The sequence below is a fragment of the Callospermophilus lateralis genome, chromosome 5 (genome assembly GCF_048772815.1).
Source record: "Callospermophilus lateralis isolate mCalLat2 chromosome 5, mCalLat2.hap1, whole genome shotgun sequence".
Classification (NCBI taxonomy): Eukaryota; Metazoa; Chordata; class Mammalia; order Rodentia; family Sciuridae; genus Callospermophilus; species Callospermophilus lateralis.
The window spans coordinates 39825286-39849096 of record NC_135309.1 but is presented as its reverse complement, the minus strand read 5'-3'; the positions used below and the strand labels follow the sequence as shown (position 1 = coordinate 39849096).

At 37.7% G+C, this 23811-nt stretch overlaps 1 protein-coding gene across 2 annotated transcripts in view; it reads right to left on the bottom strand.

The window, feature by feature from the left end:
• Positions 1–2874: 2874 nt before the first annotated feature.
• Positions 2875–23811, bottom strand: part of Mapk9 (mitogen-activated protein kinase 9) — a 50080-nt gene continuing 29143 nt past the window's right edge. Inside the window, exons 6-12 of one of the 2 annotated variants that reach the window (XM_076856533.2) lie at positions 17162–17327; positions 15601–15672; positions 11538–11720; positions 9896–10020; positions 8793–8856; positions 6924–6995; positions 2875–5554 (exon numbers count right to left, since the gene is read on the bottom strand). In XM_076856533.2, coding sequence (XP_076712648.1) covers positions 5412–5554; positions 6924–6995; positions 8793–8856; positions 9896–10020; positions 11538–11720; positions 15601–15672; positions 17162–17327 — 825 coding nt within the window. In that variant the 3' untranslated portion in view covers positions 2875–5411. Of the gene's footprint in view, positions 5560–6923; positions 6996–8792; positions 8857–9895; positions 10021–11537; positions 11721–15600; positions 15673–17161; positions 17328–23811 lie in introns of both variants that reach the window. The other variant, XM_076856534.2, reaches the window with a different exon arrangement.

Genomic DNA, 23811 nt, shown 5'->3' with positions numbered 1-23811 from the left:
CAGAAAAGTAATACACTACTAAAGCTGAATATATCCCTTGGCTCAGCAATTGTACTCCCACTAGAAAAGAACCCAGACATCCATGAAAATGCTTATAGTAGAACAATTTTACTGGAAACTACCCAAATACCTATCAGTAGTAGAAATGATAAGTAAATTATGGTATCCTATACAGCAATGAGAGGAAATGAATTAATAACTCTGTTTAATAACTGCAAGGATTTGCAGACATAAGAATATATACTTCTTCATCCCCAAAACTGAAGCATAAAACAGGTGAAATTAATCAATGTAAGTGGAGCTCAGAGAATGGTTATCCTTGGGGATTTGTTACTGGAAAGGGCATAAAGAGGTTTGGGGGTGAATGTAATGCTTAATTTTTGGACCTGAATGGTTTGTAAAAATTCATTGAACCATCTATTTGAAGTCAATCTAGTTTTTTTGTATGCATATTACTTCAGAGAAAAGTTTAAAATAGCTTCCCTCCATTCATAGCAGGCATTTGACACATGTAGTTTGTAATCAGTTGAAACTAGTGTGTAATTCTTACCAAGTGCATCTCTAAATATTTTTTTCTTTTTGAGATTCTGGGGATCATATCCATGGCCTTGTACATGCTAGGCAAGCTATCTACTTTTGAATTATGCCCCCAGTCCCCTAAATGTTTCTTTGACTTGGAAAGGGATCTTTGTCCATGAAAGAGATTGGTGATCAATCTCACCATGTGTACAATGGCTTGGTTCTACTCATGAACATAAAACTGCAAATAAACTTATGAAAATGAAAGTAAAAAAAATGAAAGTCTATTAAGAGACACTTTTAAGAAAAGCAAAAAGGTGTGTACAAGATGGGAAGTGGAATTCCAGGACTCCACTTGCCTTGAGAGTGGTACATTTATTAGGTCAACAGGGTTTACTGACCTTCCATTTTTTTTAGAATCCACTAGTAGAAAAAGTGTAGAAGATGGTTTTAGGACATTTCCATGTTCTATGACAGTTGGCAACCTCAGTAGTGCAGAAGTAAAGGTATGTGTGGCAATATGACGGGGGCGGGGGAGTCTAAATTTGAGAAACACCCATGTGGGCAACTGGAATCCATAGTGACTTTAAGTAGGACAACATGGTCAGTGGGACAACAATAAGAAGTCTTGTTCCAGAATAGGGTAAAAGATGGGGGGCAGCTGGACTAGAGTGGAAACCAGGAGCCTCTTTAGACTGGAACAGCAACTGTCCCTGTGTATGAGGACTGGACAATAGTGATGATGGAGATAGGAGGAGCCCGGCTGAGCTATCTTTTAGAGATGAAGTCAACAGGATTTACCATGGAACTTCTCCTTGTCCTTCATTGTGAGTTTAGTCACTGCTTCCTCAGGGAAGCTTCTCTCACCTTGCCAACTAGGTATGACCCTCGTGTTATAAAGATTCTCTGTGCCATCCTATTTAGCACACATCCCCCGATGAAACTGCAGATGGATTTATGTAATTATTTAATTGTAGCCATGGAGTAATAAGGTCCCCAAAGACTTGTGTGTCTTTTGTACAGCTCTTGTCTTCAGCCCATGATCTAGAAGAGGAAATGCTCACTGGATGTTTACTGAAAATGAAGAAATAATGGTAAGCAATGGGGTGAAGGGGTGGGCAGGGGCCTTAGAAGTTGGGAGCTCAGGAAAACATCACTGTTCTGTTGAAGTGTTATGGACATGGTCCTGCAAGAGTCCATTTTAATTTGGGTAAAGAAGGCAGAGGTTTCCCTAGGGAATCAGTGCTCTCTGCCTCCGGCTGGGCTGTTGGCTATTTCTAGACTTGGGGGATTGGTAGGCTGAAGGGCCTTTCCTTTAGGTAAGTGACCTGGTCAAATCCTTTGCCCTCTTTTTTCTTTTTCATAGTTAAGTCTCATTAGTTTATACATACACATGCATACACATAACATGTGTATGTGTATATGCAGAGAAATCATGAAGTCTTATCTCCTTACTATTAAGTTTTGCCCTTTTTCAGGATGACCTGTGATGTTAGACAAAGAAGGGATGGAGAGTGTTCTTACCCACTCTACTACCCAGGGGGAATGTCTGACATTTGCTGCCTTCACTTGCTCTTTCTTTAGCAAGTCCTGTAACTCCCTAAAGAAAACTCTTTCCTGTGTAGAGTTTTGATAGTTTTTTAAAAATAAAAATAGTCTATCGGAACTATTGAGTCACTCCTGCATTCTGGTTTACAGCAAAAAATGCTGTGTCAATTTGCATCTATGAAAGGACCTATAATCTTCTTGATCTGTCTTTATCTAATTTTGGAATCCAGATGAGTCTAGCTTGGTAGGATAACAGAGAAATGTTTTTGCCTTTCAGTTTGAAAACATTTGTGAATATTGACTAAAATCATGACACTCTAACCACTACCCATGTTCATGTTAAGTCTGTAATAAGAGATGGTGATATAGAAAAATAAGTCACTTAAAAACACACAAGAATTAAACATGCTATAAATTTCTCTTTTAAAATGTAGTCTGTATTATTTTTCACCAATCATAACACACATAATATATTTTATTATAAAACATTAGGCAATGTTACTTTTGAGATATGCAATCTGAAAGGTCACACCTGTATTTACTACCAGTATGAAATACCAGAGGAGTTACATCAGAAATCAACCAGACAAATTCGTATACTGTTATCATGACTTACACAGCATTCAGTCTGGATTAAACCAGTGTCACATTCAGTGTTTCAAATATGGACCCTGGATGTCATCAAGAGACCCTGCAGTGGGCTTTCTTCTTTCAGCACTGGTGATTTTGAGTTTCACATCCCAAAGATAAGAGCAGAGTCTGGTTCCATCTGCAGGGCCAAAGCTGTTGGATGCTGTGCAGTCAGTGTTACCCTGACAGGACTCTGCCTGCCTTCCCGAACCTGCGCTTGAAATTGAGACCCAGACATAGGGGAGGCAGTCACTTCTGTTTTGACTGAAAACTAAGCCAACAAAAGAAACAAACCTAGTCCAAACATTCCAGGATAATCATAAATTACCTGGTTATAAAAATACATGTCCAAAATAGTTACTTCCAGGGTTGTGTACAATATAAATTACAAAAATAAAATAGAAAAGATGAAAAAGTTGAGCACAATTTTCAGTTCTTTATCCAACATTAGCATTTATCCAGAGATCAGTTTGAAACAATTTGCATTGCACCAGGACCCTGGCAAATCTAGGCTCAGGAGGGAGGACCCTGAAACTGGGGTGAGGTATTACTATGGAGCTCTGTTACCTGTTCTGTGCCTGATGGAAAAGGATCTTGGTAGGAGACCCTATCCATACCAGCATGTTCCATCTGTGACAACAGGCTCACAGGATGGGTAGAGGAATGGGTGGGTAAACAGAAAGCCACTCTGTGGGGTACCTCACTCCACTTACATATATATATCTCCTTGTAAGTGGGACCTGGATGAGTCATTGTCATTGGTGTGCTGCCTTTACACAGTATAGGGCAGATAATGCAGTTCTAAAACTCCCTTTTCTTTGTTTGTTAAAAGATAGATTTATTGAAGTTTTTTAAAAGAGTATGTATCAGAGAGAAGGCCATTGTAAGATGTTTATATGTGAACAGTGAAAACTTTCTTACTTGGACCATCAGGCCTCCAGGGCTAAATAATCCCAAGCCTTAGAATAGATATTTCTGCCTCAATCCAAGTTAGCCTTTCCATTTTTTACTTGAAAGTGTCTAAATGACACAATATAAAACTATATATTTCAAGATTAATTTTGTTCATCAAGGGATCTAGTTTCCAGTGATAAGACTGACCATTAAGATACAACTGGTGCAGACAGAATCATATCTTTCAGATAATATTTATGATAAACTTTCTTATCAAAGCTCTTCCTCAGAACACATTCTATTGAATGTTGACCAAATAGTTTCCAAAGTAACCGAACACAAGATATGAATCAGTAACAAAGTAAGTTCAAGGGACAAAACATTCTGAGCACAAGTAGCCAAAATGTGATCATTATAACTCCATTTCTGCAGTGACACGTAAGTACTCAGTATCTTAATAAATTTTGAATTATTACATATCAGGAAGTCTGAAAGTATCAATTTCAGGTGAGCAGTTTTAAATCAGAAAATACTCAATAGTGAATCACTACTTTCTAGGGTATTTCCTCCATATCTCTCTGAAGAGTTTTCCCAGAACAATCATGGATTTCCCATATGAAAAGGAAATGCCTCTTCAAAATGGAAAACAGCAACAAACAGGCATCTGAGTCAGCTGGACCTTCTAAAACAGACCAACAGGGATTTACCTGGTTTCTTTCAGTGAAGAAAGAAACCTGAGTTAGAATGAGGTGTTGGCAAAGGAAATGCTGACTTTGTATTTCATCTTGTATTTCACCTTGCATGACAGTTGAATAAAGGACCCAGGTTAGGCTCTGGCAAAGGAAGCACTTGGTATTTACTGCAATGATCCGAGAGACCATTTGTAAAAGCTCTACTCTGATGTTAGACAACGTGTTCAGCAATCTATTTGCCAGCATGTTATGGAAATGGAGTGTGATGTGTTTGATGAAGAAAGTGAAGTTCTAGGTAACATTTTAAATTAATAAGAAGTCCAGCAGACCAAGGAAAAAGTAGTAAGGTTCACAGGATTTCAAAGGTATACATGTCTTAAGCAGCACAAAGCAAAACTTAAAAGTTTTATCATGCAGTAGAGCTGAATGAACAATCATCCCACACCAGACAATTTAGAGAAAACACAGTGTCCATATAAGTGTCTTGTTTTAGCAATGATAATTCTCAGCCCCAAACATCACAAATTTAAGAAAAGCTATATTTTTATTTATTAAATAGATTTAACTATATTCCTTCTGAAATACAAAAGATAGAATAAATCATACCATAAAATAGGGTAAGATGTGATGGTGGCCAATTAACACACGTAAATCTATTTTTTCTGGAAAAACACCAAATTACTTAGGAGAATTAATGGATAATTCTAAGAAGCAGCACTACCTGGAAGATTATTTGGCATTTAAATACTGATTTCCAAAGTGCCAGATGGGCAAGTCCAAGCAAGCATTTGTGGTCACATGCATAAAGTCCCAACAGTTACATGATGAGGAATTGTCACCACTATTACCATACAACTTGTAAAAATTCATCTATTCTAATTGCTCACCTGAAATGATCTTGAACAAAATCTCTAAAATGTGGCTTGTACTTTTTTTTCTTCAGACATAATCTGCTTCATTTTATAATCTAAGCAGGCAATCCTATTAGAACTGAGTAGGGGCAAGGCATCGTGTTTCTTACATGCAGAACATGGAGTTTTTCTATTTGGTTCCATCAACTCCCACGCACTTCAGGACCATGGAAGCAAGAGTTCCTTTGCCAATGACAAGTTTGCTGTTTCCAACTTATCATCGACAACCTTCAAGGGGTCCCGTCGAGGCATCCAGACTGCTGTCTGTGTCTGAGGCCAGTGTCTGCTCAGTGGACATGGATGAAATGTCATTGATAGATGACGACTGAGAAGGAGTGGCGTTGCTACTTACTGCTGCATCTGTGCTAAGAAAACCAAATAGAATAAAATCTGAGGCACGACATTGCAGCATATTTAGGCAATGAGACTATGTCATTTCTTCTGTTCTTTGCAGTTTTCCAATCCTAACTATCAGTGTAAACAAGAAGTTAATCAACTGTACATTTTAAAATTTTCTTTGAGTTTTTCTTTTGGCCCAGGATCCCAAATATTCCTGTGTCTGTTCCTGTGACATTCTCCTTTTCTTCCTTCTGGCTAAACATGTATGTGGTCATGTATAATCACATTAACTACTTAAAAAAATACTTGATGATTTCAAATAAACCTTAAAAAGAAATTGCTAAGTTTATCATAAAAGTATCACAAGAACCTTAAGCTTGAATAGGATTCAAGTCATCAGACATTTCAATTATAATATACATCTAAGTCTATTGGGGAAAAGCATTAACATTCAAAGAAATCTTTTTCTATAGAAATACCTTCTGAAATAGACAGTACATAAAAAGAGGAAATTATTTAGTGACCTCTTAGAATATACTTGTGGATCCAGAAAACTGACATTTTAATCTACGAAGGCAAGGAAGCTATCATATTTCTCACTATCCACATTTTAGTATGGTTTGAGCAAAAATAAAACATCTGGATTATTCAGAGATCAGTGTTTACAGTCTTAAATTTGTACTTGGTTAACAACAAAAGCACCTAAATTCTTGCTAAAATTATATAATCTCTATGTGCTTAACACATCCGTCATATTGAATATAAAATTCAAGAAAAAGAAGCTGTGCATTTACACTCTGTATGTACGTGTGTGTGATTTCAAGTGGGAGTGAGAAAAAATATAGCTTAAAAATTTCACTAGTAAGCAGGTAGAAACCTAAAGACAGTTAATAACACTAATATCAGAGTCTCTCATAGTCACATAATTATCTAGTCATTAGGTCACTAGTACTAGGAAGGTCAAGTATATAAAAATGGGAGAATACTATGAACAATTTTCTTAAAACCAAATTTAATTTTACCTAAATTGCATTAATTTGTTGTTGTTGTATTTTAAAATAAATGAGACCAGTACAAAGAAGGTCATACAGAGTGAAAAGGCTTTACATTCAATTTCCTCATTGATAAAATGAAGCTAACAGCAGTTGTTGCAAGGATTAAATAAAAATGTTTAAAATGTACTTAACTTAGTGCCTGGCTTATCAGTAAATAGCTGCAGTCACCATCACTACTGCCATGACAAGCCAAAATGGGAGATGGGACCATTTTATACAAGGGGTTTTCAAATCTAATGGTAGCCAAGCAGTCACTTAACACACTGCTGCCACTGGCAAAAGTTGAATAGGCAATGGAAATATTATATGATCACATGATTGAAGCGATCACTAACCTGAAGGCTGATCTTTTACAACACCATTCTTGCTTCTTTCTTCCCAATCCATTACTTCTTTGTAAATTAGCTCTTCAAACAGAAATGCAAGTTAAAATGCTTCATCAGTTTCTTTGCATCTCTAAACATTGCTTCCAAATCAACTGGAATCACTCTAAGAGCACTGTATTATGTTATTTTAAATTGTGATATATAGTCAATTCATTAATATTGCCTACCTGGATCCAAACATTCTTGTTTTGATATATTATAACATCTTTTTCCTTCTGAAATTTTTTGTAGTGCTGAGGATAAGATCCAGGGATAAGATCCAATTGCACATGCTAGGCAATCACCCTACTACTGAGCTGTTGCTCTAACCCCTGTTCTATCTTATCTTTTCAATGAAACTATTAAGGCAGCCCAAAACATAGGGTTATTCTGAATCTATTTGGGAGTTTTACAGAAAGGGTGAGAGGGTGAGAGTGAGTGAGCAAGCATGAAGAATAGCTCAAAGAGACATTTTAAAGACATGGATGATCTCAAAACCATTTGAATGTATTTCTATCCACTGTTACTTGTGGTTCTCCAAATGTAAAGAGTATCCATGTGTGGGTTCCAAAAATTAATTCATATACCTAAGTCCTGTCTTGTCTTCAACTTTTATTGTTAAGAACAACTAATTGGCTACCAAGCAAATTATTATTATATTTCTAAAATTTTAGTATTCATCAACTAACATTAATACACTGCAGGCACACACTGAGGATTATGGCTGTGTGCACTGCCATACATGCTACTAACTGGCACACCACATCCCATGATGGTTCCACCCAACACATCACCAGTATTGACTCGTACTGACCTTGGCTCTCAGTTACCACTGATCTTGCTTTAGAATGCAGTATTGCTAATTCAGCCTTTTCATTATGAGATTTTTTTCCTGATTTTTTTGGTTGTAGACGGATACAATACCTCTTTAATTAATTTGTTTATTTTTATGTGATGCTGAAGATGGAACCCAGTGTCTTACACATGCTAGGCAAGTGCTCTACCACTGAGCCTAGCCCCACAAGTTTAGTTTTTTGTGGGTCATTTGGTTAATCTTATGTAAAATACCAACTTGCTTATTTTTCATTAGCAATTTTATCCAAACTAGATTTTAAAACATATACAACTACATGGCTTAAAAATATATGCAGAGGGGCTGGGGATGTGGCTCAAGCGGTAACACGCTCCCCTGGCATGGGTGGGGCGCTGGGTTTGATCCTCAGCACCACATAAAAATAAAATAAAGATGTTGTGTCCACCAAAAACTGAAAAATAAATATTAAAAAAATATATGCAGAGCCAGGCACATTGGAACATGCCTGTAATCCCAGAGGCTCAGGAGGCTGAAGCAGGAGGATTGTGAGTTCAAAGCCAGCCTCAGCAACAGTGAGGCGCTAAAGTGATTCAGTGAAACCCTGTCTCTAAATAAAATACAAAATAGGGTTGGGGATGTGGCTCAGGGGTCAAGTGCCCCCGAGTTCAATCCCTGGTACTCAAAAAGAAAAATGCAGAAGTTCAAATAACTCTCAGCCCTGGCTTGCCCCATGTCTGCTTAGCGAAGGAACATTGTAGGTAGTATGCGGCCTGTGAATAGGGGTTACATGACAATTTGCAATATGTTCCCAAGATAAATGTGATATAATTACTAATTCAGTTTTCAAATCAATATTTCATAATGTAAAACCATGTGGAAAAGCCCACATATTTTACTCTGGAAGCAAACAGTGTCTCTTGCCCCTTTCTGAAGGACTATTACAAAATGTAAAAAGCCCCTACTTTGTTATAAATAATAACATTATAAGAAATGTCTAAATAACAATCAAAATAAACTGCCTTTACCTTTCCACTCTTCAATTGCATGTTCTCTTTCTTCCAACTGTGCATCATAAATTTGAGGTGGTGGCTGAAAATTAAAAAACATGTAAAGTCAACAGAGTTCAAAAAATAATGAGACATGAAAAACGGGTAACACTACTTAGACTATTTCTAGTCTTATCATGTGGATTTAGTTCATTAACATATTTTATTAAAAATTTTTGCTGTGTGATATTATGTAATTTTCACAATCAAAATAATTAAGGAAAAATTAACCAAAAAGAGAGCTATTAATAATAATCTTATTCATGACCTCAAGATACTATAAAAATATCTGTCCAAATGTAATTACAAAATTAGTAGTCACAGGCTACTTCCTTGAGACTCCTCCATGGACAAGTGCTGAGCTGAGAGCTGTGCAAGGTGCAGTTCTTTCTTAGAATATACTTCACATTTAGATTTCTTCATGTAAGGACTCCACAGTCTAATTCCCAACACATAAATGGACAGTTCCAAAAGGCTGCTTATAAATCTAATATCTTTTGTTATAAAACAATGCTTAAAATGGTAGTTAAATCCATAGCCAAGACATAAAAATGTGTTCCACCAATGTTATAAAGTAAACATGTCACTGTGTCGTTATTTCACTCACAGCTAAAGATCATTCATACCAGAATTGCTATGGGAAAATGCACATGAGCACCAAATTCAGAGGGGAACTCCCTTAGTAGGGAAATAGGAGAGGCCTCATGTCTTTGAAGAAGGATAAACAAATGTATGACTTCCAGCAAGTTGCTTGGCCTCTCTGAGAGGCCTAAATTAAAAGATTAGCCAAAGCACAGTATCAGTAACATAACAGATGCTTAATAAATGATTATTACACATCAGCAGTTACATAAATGATGATAACTGTATCATCACAACACAAGCATGTTCATTCCTGAAGTACTGCCCCCAAAGCAAGTGCCCCCAGTGCGTAGTGAACCCAGCACCTTGGTCTTCTTTGTAATTAGGATTCCTAAAATCTAGAACTTGCTATCCTTGTGTAGGCCTTCTGGACTAACAGAAGAGACATGGAAAGCAAGCCCTGCCTTTACATATGTATCCTTTTTCAAATAGATACTCACTGCTTCTGCTTCAGTGGGATCATACCAAACGGTAATATATGGGTGACGTAGGGCTTCATCTACAGAGATCCGCTTGTCAGGATCGATCACTAACATTTTTGATAACAGATCTCTGGCTTGACTCGCTAGGATGAAAACAAACACTAGATTAACACCCTGATGTTTGTTAATGTGAAAATGTGAAACAGAAAACCACATGATAAAGAACTAAATGTGATAGCACAATTAGAACAAAGATATATTAACTTGGAGAAATGTTTGATAGGTTCAAGATCAATAGAGCCCAAAACTTTTAGAAAGGATCAAACTTTCTTTTTTTTTTTTTAACCATACTTTTATTTATTTATTTTATTGGTTGTTCAAAACAGGATCAAACTTTCAAGCAAAGGTTTTCAAAAATTTCTTTTGTCTCTGGATCTGAGAGAGGAGGAAGAAAAACATGGGCATTGGTGTGTGGGGTAAAGGCTCTAGCCAGCCTTACTTAATCCAGTGTCCACACAGGACCTCAATCTGAGAAACTACAGATAGGGAGGTGGCAAGGGCCGAGCTCTGGGTGGCACTGCCAAGAGTCGGGGCATGAAATGAGGGGAGTATTTTTTCTTCAAGTCACATTAAAATGAAATCAGAACAAACGTTTAAAACCACACAATAATCCCCACAGGATGACACACTTCACAGATGCCTCTATCTAGCTGTATACAATGTTGGCAGCATGATTTTTTTTTTGGTGGGGGGTACTGGGGATTGAAGTCAGGGGCATTTGACAACTGAACTACATCCCCAGTCCTATTTTGTATTTTATTTAGAGACAGGATCCCACTGAGTCACTTAGTGCCTTGATTTTGCTGAAGCTGGCTTTGCACTCACAATCCTCCTATCTCAGCCTCCTGAGCTGCTGGAATTATAGATGTGTGCCACCGTGCCCAGCCACATTTTTTTTTTTTTTTAATTTAGAGATTAGTAGTTAGGGAAAAAACCAACAGGATCAACAACTTAGTTAAATGTAAGACTTGCCTAGGCAAAGGAAAGACTGGGGCTTTTCAGTTAAGTCACAGCTTATCTTGCTATGGAAGAAAATGAATTTTTTCCATCAATCACATTTTAATAAAGGGCTCAGAAGAAGGGTGGAGAGAACCTCTTTTATTGAACTACTATCATATGGTTCCTGATTCAGAATTTTTATTCAAGAGTTTTTTTTAATTAAAAAAAAATTTTTTAAGTTGTAGTTGGACACAATACCTTAATTTTATTTATTTATTTTTATGTGGTGCTGAGGATTGAACCCAGCACCTCATACATGCTAGGTAAGCGCTCTACTGCTGAGCCATAACCCCAGCTCCTTAAGTGTTTTTTATAACTGAAAACTTCTTGAATTCTAATTACTAATGAGTTTTTTAGACTGGTTTGAATATTTTAATTTTGGCCGAAGGTTTCAGTTAAGTGGTTTTATTGAGGACAAAACTTTTAAAATTTTTCTCTACAATGCCTTTATACATTAGACTTCCAGCCTGTTAAGTATCTTTATTTCAGGGATTCAACTATTTTATCTCCTCATGTTCTCAGGTTTTAGAAAACAAACATGAAAAAGTGAAAGTGCCACCTGGATTATGAAAACAAGTATAAGAATAAAAGGATATCTTACTTTTAATTTTGTCTCGTTCAGATTCTGATGGGAATATCCAATCTGGAAAAAGTTCTTCAAATTTGATTCCAGGATACTTTGGTCTGTTTTCTACATAATTCCTCACAGTTGGCTGAAGTTTCTTCATGAACTCTGCTGATGGTGTTCCTAGCTGCTCGATAACTTTATTCCATTGATCAATATCTAAGGATCTCTTGAGGAAAATACAACTGAAATGCCTTATATTTATATTGCAATGTAGTAGCATCATTTGAAAGAAAACTATATTTACACCTTTGGACAGGTAAGTAATTAGGCTACCCCACTGGGTCAGTGGAAACATTTTGAAATAACATTCAAATAAGACTATTTTTTTAAACTCTTATACTTTGTATTCTTATAAACTATAATCAATTTATTAAATCAACACAATAAAATTTACATGCATTCCCCATTATAGTTCAAAATAAAATTCTGATAGAAATGATTAACATGAAATTAGATACATAAGGAAATTTTTTGAAATCAATTTTCATACTAAACCTACCTTAGATCTACAGCCTTCAAAAGGACAGAACTTCATAGATCTATCTAACCTCCTTAGTTTATAGCTGGGCAACCAAAGCCCTATGGGACAACCTGGCCTGGGGTAGCACGGTGAGGGAGGGGCAGAAACCAGGGCTATGGCCTTTGTGCACCTTTGGCCTGGTCCTTTCCTATGGGACCAAATTCCTTCCTGAAACTGACCTTAGACTGAGCAATGACTACTTTCAAATATCATCCTGTTTTACTTAGCATTGACTTATTCCAACCATCCCTGCAATATCTGGAAATGAATTTTATTTCCTTTCAGAGTGTATGACCTAGGTTTCAGACTCAGCTGTGCGTTAACCACTCATAAAGTGTCAGGAAGTCCATATTCCTTGCAGCAACTTCCTTACATGCATAATGCAGGCAATACCAGCTTTGTCTAGTACACAGGGTGCTTGTTAGGCTTGGGATAATTGTGATAATGTGTGTGGAAAGCGATACTGAAATAGTAAACAGTCACACAAGACAATGCAAGCCAGAAAAAAAAAAAAAAAGCCATGCAAATAGCAGCTCAAAAAGGTGACTCACTGAAGCATGTCTTAGAAATCACCTAGGTCCCAGACACATGAACTCAGCCCTTCCAAAATTTTATGCTTCAGAAGAGTGCTTGGGAAATAGGTTTTAGAGATTCAAACTACTAGTACCTTTTCCTTCACTTCTCTTTTTTGCCAAATCAGAATTATGGTACATTTTATTAATCTATACTGTGAAAACACCTCTCCCTTATACTTTCAACAGCTCTTCCCCATGCTCACTTCTTGCTGTGAAAATGGAACCAATCACAAGATGGCCCTTCCTGTGATGTCCCTATCCCAGCATCTGCATACCATTCACTACTGGGAACTGTCTGAACTCCTGGCTAAAGCCACCCTAACCCACTTCAGCTGGCTATACTCTGTTGTCTATTCAGTACGATCACCTATCAATTCTTACTTCTTACTCCTATATCAACATTTTGTTCTCAAATGGAGAATTCCATCAACAAACATGAGGCTTTTTTCTCCAATGTTATCACAATAAGCATTTTCTAGCTATTACTGCATTTATTTACTTCTATTTGTAGCAAAACTCCTTTAAAGAGTTATATACTATACTTGTATGTCTAATTCTCAGACTTTCATTATCTCTTGAACATATTCTCTTCAGGGTTTCTCCCACATATCTGTGAAAATTGTGCCCATCAAGGTTGCCAGTGGCCATCACTAAATCAAAGGGTCAACTCTCAGTCCTTATCTTAGTCCTTTTCTCTTCTCTTTCTTCAAGCACTCACTACCTGTCTCAAGATTTCAATGCTACTGATACAATGAAAACTCTCATATTTATTTCTCTATATCAGATCTATCCCCCAGAATTCCACACTCTGTATTTCTACTATTAAATACCTCCAATTCCCCATAAGGGGAGTAGACTTTCTCCCTGCCTGCATTTCTACCAGCCTGGCATGAGCATCTGCCATCTCCCACTGGAAAACTAACTGCCTCTGCAGCATTCTACCCTCAACTCAGCTGCTGGAGTGAGCATTTTAAAACCAAAGTTAGATTAGGAATCTAGAAATGGGTGGACACTCAATAAATATCTGCTGGGTCAATGTTACAGAGTAGTTTTTATAGACTCTGTGTACTAACTAGGAAGGCAGAAAGGGGAAAGAACCCTGGCAAACCTAGAGGACCTTTTGGGCATGTGCAAACTCTTATCATTGAACTCCTGTGATCCTGAGGGGCAGAACACAGTCTCTCATTTAATATAAGGGGAAACCAAGGTTCAGAGGGGTCCTGAATTTCTCAAAGATGCACAGATACCATGTGGAGGAGTCTCAACTTGAACTTGTGGCCCGGGTAAAGCTTTTTCTTTCTTACAGGCTACAATGAGGACAGAGCTCCTTTTCAACTTCAGGTCACAAATCTAAAGGAAATCTATGAAAAACCTCAATCTGGCTATTGGAACCTTCTTCTATCTCACAAATTTTCAATCTAATATTTGAAAATACTGGTGAAACTTTAGAAAATGATGTTAGTCTCTGTGTAAGTTTAAATAACAGACAGTCTCCATAATAATAAAGCCATTAATTACTGATGTTGGGACATGTTAATGTATAAAGTAGAAATTTATTAAGATGAACTAAAAAGTAACAACATTTTTCACTTTTGAATCTTTTGGAGAAGATATTTCTTAATAAAATGAGAAAAGACACAAAATGAATAAAAATTGGGACACGCTGAATGTTAAATAGATGCTTCCAAATTATTTATCTTTAGTATGCCTCAACTTTTCTCTTTTTAATTGTGTTTATTTGGAAAAATAAAGAGGCTTCCTTATTTGTAGTTTGAAACAAGTGAATCTGAGGTAATGGAAAACTGCAAGAAAATGTATTAGAACAAAATACAATGCTATATTTAACTTCACATATTAAGTAATCTATGATGGGGAAAATATAAAGGAAAGAAATCATAGGAATAAAGTTTTTTTCATTTTAAGTTGTGTTGTATTTTATAAGAAAACTGCTTCCATTAAATTATAAAAAACTAAATTATTTTTTTTATAAAAAAATAAAATTATTTTTGTGAAATACATACAAAACCCTGACTAGAGAGCTTGATTTCCTTTAAAAGCAACCATTCATCTGCTACTGGAAAGAGACAACTTTAAGCTTTCATAACAAAAGACAAAAATCAAAGACTAATGAAAATATTGAAAGGTTAGAACACAAATGAAAGAGGGTACATGTGAACAACTATGTTAGGGTAAAAATATTAAAGATGAAGAATGTATGAAGAAAGAAAGCTATTATAACTATTATCTAGTCTCCTTTATACTATATCATTAATATGAATTGTTGACCATAGTATAGGTTAATCTTTTGACTTTATATTTACCTTCCCCAGTATACAAAATAGCCCTCTCGATAGATTAAATAAAAACTTCTATAAAATATCATCAGAGTAATAAACAAGGAAATTTAATAATATTGTTCTTCATAAAATTTTCATTTTAAAGTTTTCCACTTAGGCCTCACACAATATGCTTCCATTCTAACTTTGGGGGGAAAATATTTTAATGTATACCAATAACTAACAAAATAGTATATTAATTAAATCACACAAGCATATTAACCTATTAAATTTAGATGGCACCTTTCCTACTTAAATTAATGGAATAAACTAAATTATAAAATATTTGCATTTAAATATCAAAATACACTTATCAAATAGTAAATAATTTACATGTCTAGCTATTTTTGATAAAATTAAGAGCTAATTTAATTGGTTTAATTTAACTCTAAGTCTCAACAAAATCATCACAGGTAGTTAAGTAAAAAAGAAAATGTTAATGTGAACCACTTGGTGTGACACTAATTTAACAACATAACAAAGACCCCCTTAGAACACAATATGAAATTACGGCATTTTCCTTCTGAGCATTCATATAATAGGTGCAATCATGCTGCCCTTGATATGGAAAGCATGGCCAGGGTCAAGGTCCTGGGGAAGGATACGGTCAGTGCCTTGGAATATCACACAACCTTTCACCAGCTCTCCCATGATGCAACCCACTGACCAGATATCAACTGAAAATAAAATGAAATGATAAAATTATGAAGTGCCATGAACAAAACAAAGGTGAAGAAAAGGAATTCTAGCAGTGTACTAAACACACAAATATGGAAAAATAAATTGCTAGTTCAGGGTGAACTTTTTACACAATATGAATGATTGCTGACCTCTATTTTAGCCTTCAGTTTGCAGCAATCTGGGATTTTAGTGCCAAAGATTCCAGTACTTTACAGTTTAAAAAACAAAAACAAAAACAAAGAAAAAACCAGAAACAAGAAGTGCCTATGAACACAAAGATTTTTCAGGGTCACATGCCCACCCCACCTCTAGCCTCCATGGCCAAATGCTGGGTCTCTCCTTGAGAAGGATACAGTCTCTTCCTGGGAACAGGACTTTATGGAGGACCATTTCTGCCATGATGCACCCGACAGACCAGATGTCCACTACCAAACACCAGGTGATTAAAAACCAGCTAGAGAGCCCCATATCTCTTTTCTCTAAACCCCCTCCCAAACAAGAAAAGACCCAGTAAACTTTACCAGCTCATCAGTGGAACCTTTGGTAAAATACTGAAACCATACCTTCTGAAACTAAACTGACATATCAGAAAGGCAGTAGTACTCTGTGGGGAATGGACTGCACAGGGTTGGGCTTGCTGGACTGAGCTCTAGACAGGGCCTGCCAAGTGCCCCAACTTCTATGGCATTCACCCTCATGTGGGACCTAGCTGAACCCCATGCCTTAGACACTACAGGCAAACTATCTAAATGTCCCTGCTGGTGGGTGCACATGGGGAGAAGTGAAAAGGGAATCCAATTTTCTCTCCATTCCCCAGGAAGCACAAGGAACTGTGTTCACAGCAGGAAATAAAAGCATTGAAAACATCAAAGCATTGAAATAAACTCACAAACTCATTTCAGAAGAGCAAATGTTACTCTTTTTTCTTTTTTACAAGTAAATGTGATTTAGTTCTTTTCAAAAAATTTGTTAAAAGCTGTCTCAAATAACTTTAATATTACTAGAATAAGTAAAGTTTTAATGTCAAAAAATATCATTTATGCAAAAGAGATGTACATGTTGCATTAATACATTTATATCAAGTTAAAAAAAATAAAAATAATCTATGGTGCTTGTAATCAGGATAATGACCATGCTATGGATTGAAACCCAGAGAGGGAACACTGAAAGGCCCCAAGTACTGCTATTATGTGGGTGTGCTCATAGTAAGTTGCACACTCAGGATGTGTATACTTTTCTATAAGTGTGTTACATGTTGATAAAAATAATTCAAAAATACTAATTTCAAAGGTGAATTTTAAAAAGTCAATGATTTTAACCAATGGAAATAAAAAAATAATAATTTCTTATCTTTGGATTATGAAAATCTATTTGTAACACAGTCTCTCTACATTATATTTTATACATTAAAGGAAACAGAGCTAGTGATGACCACTAGTGCTATTTTAAAATATCACAGGCTCTTCCAGTTCTGTCTGTACTCACCATTCTCTTTGTAGCCCATGCCCAGGATAACTTCAGGGGCCCGATAATACCGAGTTACCACGTAGGGGGTCATCATAAAGTTGGTGCATGCTGTACGGGCCAAGCCAAAGTCAAGGATCTTAAGGGTGCAATCTGATTTTACTACAATGTTGCTAGGCTTCAAATCCTAGGAAAGAAATGGTTCAAATTAATAAAATGAACCAAAGCATGCTTAAGACACAATTTCACACTGGTAAGTGTATGTGTAGGAAGGACAGGTAAAACTGAACTATGCGATTTGGGAATAATTTTGGAAAATCTGCCAAACTGAAATTAATATAAATCAGCCTAAAGAGTCAAACTGTCTCCATCACCCTCATATGCTCCTTTGCTTAAAACCAGAGAGCCCACACACCCCAAGCTGTAACCTCCCAGACCCTGCAGGCTGCCTTGCCCACCTTCCTTCCTCATTCCCACTACCCACTTCTCCCTCCATACATGTTCTTCCTTCAGTTCCTCTAACAGTCCAACCCCAACCCCATAGCCCAAAGGTTCTCACACTCATCAGTCTAGAGCCATATTGTTCAAAAGAAATATAATGGAAACCATGTATGTAATTTACATTTTCTAGTAGGCATGCTAAAGAAGTGTAAACAGAAACAGGTGAAATTAATTTTACTAATATATTTTATCTAATCTGTTTATAGTATTACCATTTTAGAATGTCACCAACATAAAAATTATTAATGCAATATTTGACATTCTTTCTATAATGGTCACATCCTGAGTAATCAATGTCTTCATGTGGCTAGTGGCTACTACCCTGGATATCAGAGGTCCAGAATTTTCTGATCTGGGAATCTCTTCTTTTTGGTGGGGAGGGGGTTACCAGGGATTAAACTCAGGGGTGCTTAACCACTGAGCCACATTGTCAGTCCATTTATATATATATTTATATACACATACATATACATACATATATATATATTTTGAGACAGGGTCTCACTAAGTTGCTTAGGGCCTTGCTAAGTTGTTGATGCTGGATTTGAACTTGCAATCCTTCGGCATCAGCCTTAAAGAGTTGCTAGGATTACAGGCATGAACCATGGCACCCAGTCTGATCTGGGAATCTTAACATGGTGCTCTCTCTTCTTGGAAGAGGGATTTCATGATTGCTAATCTCAACTCTTTCCTCCCCAACAAGGACTCACCACTCCCTACCATACCACCTGGGTTATGAATCCATGGCCTGGATATAGTACAAATGAAATCACTTGCTTAGTTTCTGGTTCCCATCTCTCTTCCTATCCCCACCATTGAATCTGGGAGAGCAGGGCCCTATGCTCTCAGGATTCAAAGGCTTGCCTGGTATAAGGAGACACTGAGAAAATGTTTGTTGAGTGAATGCATATATCATCCTCCCCAACACTTTCAAGGTCTTAACACAATGACTTTTTTTTTTTCATTCATAATATAAGGGCCTTTCTTCATGCTGATACCCCACATCCCAGACCCTTCCTCAGACTACAGGAATTTGACTTATGCCTAGGGAGGCCGATCTACAAACTCACCCTAGAAACTGTGACTTCTAAATAATTGACAAATTTTCTTATACAGGAGAATTTAATTGTGTAGCTGTAATGTCAAACCATCAAGTAACTATCACACAGTAAACATGGGGGTACTTTGAGTATGAATTTCAGGTCCCATCAAACTCAGCACCTGACTTCAAAACTTCCCAACCAATCCAGGCATTGGGTGCCTGCCTGTAATCCCAGTTGCTCAGGATGCTAAAGCAGAAGGATTGCAAGTTGGAGGCCAGCCTCAGCAACTTAGTGAGACCCTAATAAGTTAGCAAGACCCTGTCTTAAATAAAATAAACAAAAAAAGGTTGGGGATGTGCTCATGTGCTCAGTAATTAAGCACCCCTGAATTCAATCTCTGGTACCAAAAACACAAAACAACACACACACACACACACACACACACACACACCCCTACAAACTTCCTAGCTGATTGGCCACAAATGGGTTGTAGGGGTACCTTGAGATAGTCATACTATGAAATTATCAGGATAAGCAGAAAACCATTTAAAAATTTATAAAAGTGACAGTTTAATTTGGGATTATATGAATCTGTATTAAACTATTCTGTGAAATTTAAATGGTAAATACATGTTTAAAAATGCAATTAAAATCTCAATCAGCCCTACATAGAAGTCACCATGCTCCTCTAGTCCACTTCAGATTATACAAACATAATCATCCCTTAGTATCAGAGGGGGACTGGTTCCAAGACCCCTCCACCCACGGTGACTAAAATCTGTGGATGCTCAAATCCCTTATTTTAAATGGCTGATATTTGTATATAGTTCTCCAGCATATTTTAAAAGAATTTCTAGATAATTTATAATACTTAATACAATGGAAATACTATAGAAATAGTTACTATATTATTTAAGAAATAAGGACAAGCAAAAAAAGTTTGGTCATGTTCAGTACAGATGCAATTTTTTTTCAAGCATTTTTTGTCTATACCCAGTTGAATCTGTGGCTATGGAACCCAAGGATATGGAGAGCTGACTGTACTACCCAGCAGTCTCTGAAATCAAGGCTAGATGAACAGACTCAAGAACAAGATGGTTAGAGGAGCACTGGTTCTAACAAGGACATATGGTAATGGTGGAAACCATTTTGACAGTGGAAACTATCTTTATCTGCCAGCTTGATGAATCCCTGAGTGAATCAGAAAATGCCTACCTCAAGTCCCTGCCTTTTACCAAACAACTGTCAGTACATACTTGATTTTGTGGAAACAACATACTTTACTGCCATCTGCTGGAAAACTATGAAGCCTGAACTGAAGCCTGACTCAAGGGCTGAAGGCATTATACTAGTAAATATACTGGTAAATCCAGTTCTGGATCATCTGTAATGTGAATGGCTATCTTCACATGTGGTGCTCTTGGTGAGGCATCATGGGCATTGAGAAGTGGCTGATGTCTGCTCATGAGGAAGGGGTTAAAGAGGTTGTATAGGTTCCTGAGAGTTCTTACCTACCCACAGACTCTCTACAAAGCCGGCATTCCAAAACTTAACTGAATTTTCAATTTCAAGACAGCAGAGTCAAGAGAGTTCTGCCTTTTCAAATCTTGAGAACCATCAGAAACAAGGAAAACAAGAAACACAAATGAAAATACAAATGACACTTGCCTAGTAGGTCAGGTTTGACCCACACAGGGTAGTAAAGATGTCTACTAGAGCATGACATCCATAGGGCAGTCAATAGTTGCAAATAATCTACCAAAAAATTTTTTTTAAAAAGGCAAAAACAGAGGGGCAGGGGTCCAAGCAGGGTCACCATGATTGAGTGGCACCACTGCTTGCTCAATTCCCAGGTCCAGACTCACTGACTGAAGAGGTATCCTTGGAAATGACAAATGTCTACTGTTTGAATTTCTCTGGGTCTTTCCCAAAGGTACCTATGGTCATTTATTCAGGTGGCTAAACAATGAGAGAGGAGAACAACCAGACATTTTGAGGATGTTTGAACCATAGTTCTAACTGGATAGATGCTGAAACTTGAAAAACCCCAAGCATAATGCACTTGATGGAGAATTGGGTGGAGGCCAGGCAGTAAATGGAATCTGGGAGAGCTAACACAGACATGGGGAAAAAGTGTAAGAGAATATGGCTGCCCATTCCACATGGGTATGAATGGGTTCTGACCTTCTTTTTTGGGGGGCAGGGGGAGGTACCAGGGATTGAACTCAGGGGCACGCTACCACTGAGCCACATCCCCAGCCCTATTTTGTATTTTATTTAGAGGCAGGTCTCAGTGAGTTGCTTTAGTACTTCACTGTTGTTGAGGCTGGCTTTGAACTTGCAATCCTCCTGCCTTCACCTCCTGAGCTGCTAGTGACCTTCTTTTGTAATCAGTATAGAAGAATGCATTTACCCAATCAATATGCTGAACCTAAAGCCTTAGTAATCTGCTCTATCAACTATACTTTCCAGACACGGTAGTTGCAAATGGGACTACTAGATAGTTAAGGCTATGATAATCTATGGCTGTTCTTCAGGATCCATCTAGTGTCTTCAAGGGCTGGACAAATGAATTAAACTGAGATGTAAGAGGGACCATCATCCTTGCATCCTTGAAGTTTTAATGGTTAAGCTAATCTCTATCTATCCCTTCAGCCCTGCAGGGTACAAGAATGATTTTATTATCTTGAGGCAGGCAGTTTCAGGTGTCCATTTGGCCTTCCCTGTCCTCATAACTCTTATCTCACAGGCCAAGGAACTAATGTAGGAGTTACTCATACTGCAAACTATATCAGTTACAGCCACACAATTAGGGACTGGGGGGATGTCCAATGAGGGGGTTCAAGGACCTGGTGGCCTACTGTGAGCCACAGGACTCAGACCACTTGGAAGTGAAAGTTTGGGTTGTGTACTAGGTACACCACAGACACCTGCCAAAGTGATAGCTCTGAGAATGAATAATGGAGAAGGAAGAGAATGAACTCTCATGTAGTTCAGAGATCATTTGCACTGAGAATATCTTGTCCCACTAACCTTCATCTTCTAAACTTTCCCCAGGGAAGAAGCAATCATGGAAACCAGAGGGAAGATGCTCCCCAATCCACGTAGAGAAGTAGAGATGAGAAGGCTGGAGGATGGGGGCCATGGGAATGTACTAGACGGTCTCCTGTTGCAGAAGTACAAGTGATGATGGCCTCAGCTACTGCTTCCTGAACCTACTACTCTGTTCACTCCATGGCCTTGCCCCACAAGATAGCTCTCAGCAAGTGACTAGTAGGCAGGAGAATGGAGGTGGGCCCATTCCTGTGGACACCAGAGTCCACTGATGGTTGATTTGAAGAGTTCTATGTCCAAGCCAAAGCTTTTTAGAGCATTACTGTCACCTGCAATTGTCTCACTAACCTTGTTTCATTTTTCTAGGGGTCAACTCTGTACTATCCTCTGATTACTTTCCCAGCTCTTCTGACTTGCTCCCACTCTCCCCGCTCATAGGCCTTCTCCTAGTAAATCTCCTGCATGTCTAATCCCACTGTGGACTGCTGATGCTTTCAATGGAAACATGACCTGTGAGGATGGGAAGCGGGAGAAAAGCAATAGATTCCTGAGTTAAGGAGATTCTAACCACTGAGATGAGATCCAAAGTAAGATAATTTGGACTATTAGATTAAGGAAAGACCCAGGAAGTGAACCACTGGTACTATGGAAGGCAGGGGAAGGCAAAGAGTGGAAAACTGAGGGATTTATATTTTCAATTCCAGGTAAGGAGCAGGTAGATCTCCCAGATCCTCACCTCCATCCTAGAAGTTAAGCATCTACTTCTTCCACACTACTGCTGGCCTATTACATGAAGGCAATGAAACTGAAGCCTGACTCAAGGGCTGAAGGCATTATACTAGTAAATATACTGGTATTAAGTACAGGGAAGTGTGTGGGAAAAGGATCCAGCCTGGGGACTGTGCTCTTCAGAGGAAGCCTCTTCTGCCACATAAGAATCCTAGCTCCACCCCACACAGTCCCAAAATGCCAGCAGCGAAACTGCTAGAGGAGGTTTTTCTAGAGAAACTAAATGGCCCCCAGAGAAAAGTCGATAGACAATGATACCTATTGCCCTAAAGAAACCTGTCAGCCAATAATTCCTGCTCATATATTTAGCACTTCCAGTCAGCCTTCTAATGTTTTAGTCTTAAATGTGATTAGACCACAAAGAGTGGCTATTTGATGAAAACCTTCCACATTACAGGGAGAGACCAACCATATTGAAAAAGAAAGGGAAGAGATAAACAATGCACAGAGTAATAAAAAATATATAAAAAAATTTACTCTCAGAGATGTGGTAGTACTCCTTGCAACAAGAACAAAATTCTAGAAAAAAGGAACTTTAAAATTCTAACTAAATTATGCTTTGGAGGAAGAGAGAATAAAGAACAGAGTAAAGAGGTTTTTTTTTTTTTTAAATTTCTCATAAACCTGACTTTTTGATTTAAAAGTAAATGAAAAATAACTTTTATTATTATTTTTCCCTGGTGCTGGGGATTGAACCCAGGGTCTTGTGCAGGAGAGGCAAGCACTCTACCAACTGAACTATATTCCCAGCTCTGAAAAAGGCGTTTTGAAAGAAATAATACAAACATCTTGGAATTCTATGAAAGGAATTCTGAAAGAAAGAATACTGCATTCACCAATCTGAAGGCAGCTGATTTATAACCAAGAATTCTACATCCAACCAAACTATTAAGGGTGTAAAGGATAGAGTAGAGAATTCCAGACATTTGAGTCCTCTGACTGCTGTACTGCCCTCTGACTGCTTTCCAAGCTCTTCTGACTCACTTCCACTTTTTCTCCTACAGGCTTTCCATCCATGTACCATTTTTTAGGAAGCTATTGGAAGATATATCCCATCCACAATTAGAGAGTAATCAGAGAGAGTGATAAGGAGGGTCAGGAAGCAGCAAATCTACACTGGGAGGGAGGTGAATGAACTCCCCAGGAAAATGTTGGGGGAAATTCAGGGTAGTCTTCAGTATCAGATATGATGGCAGCCAAAACAAATAGGGGTGGAACTGAGGTTCCAAGAGAGGCTTGTTGACAAGGTGAAACTGATGAAAGACCTGAGGTACTGAAACATCT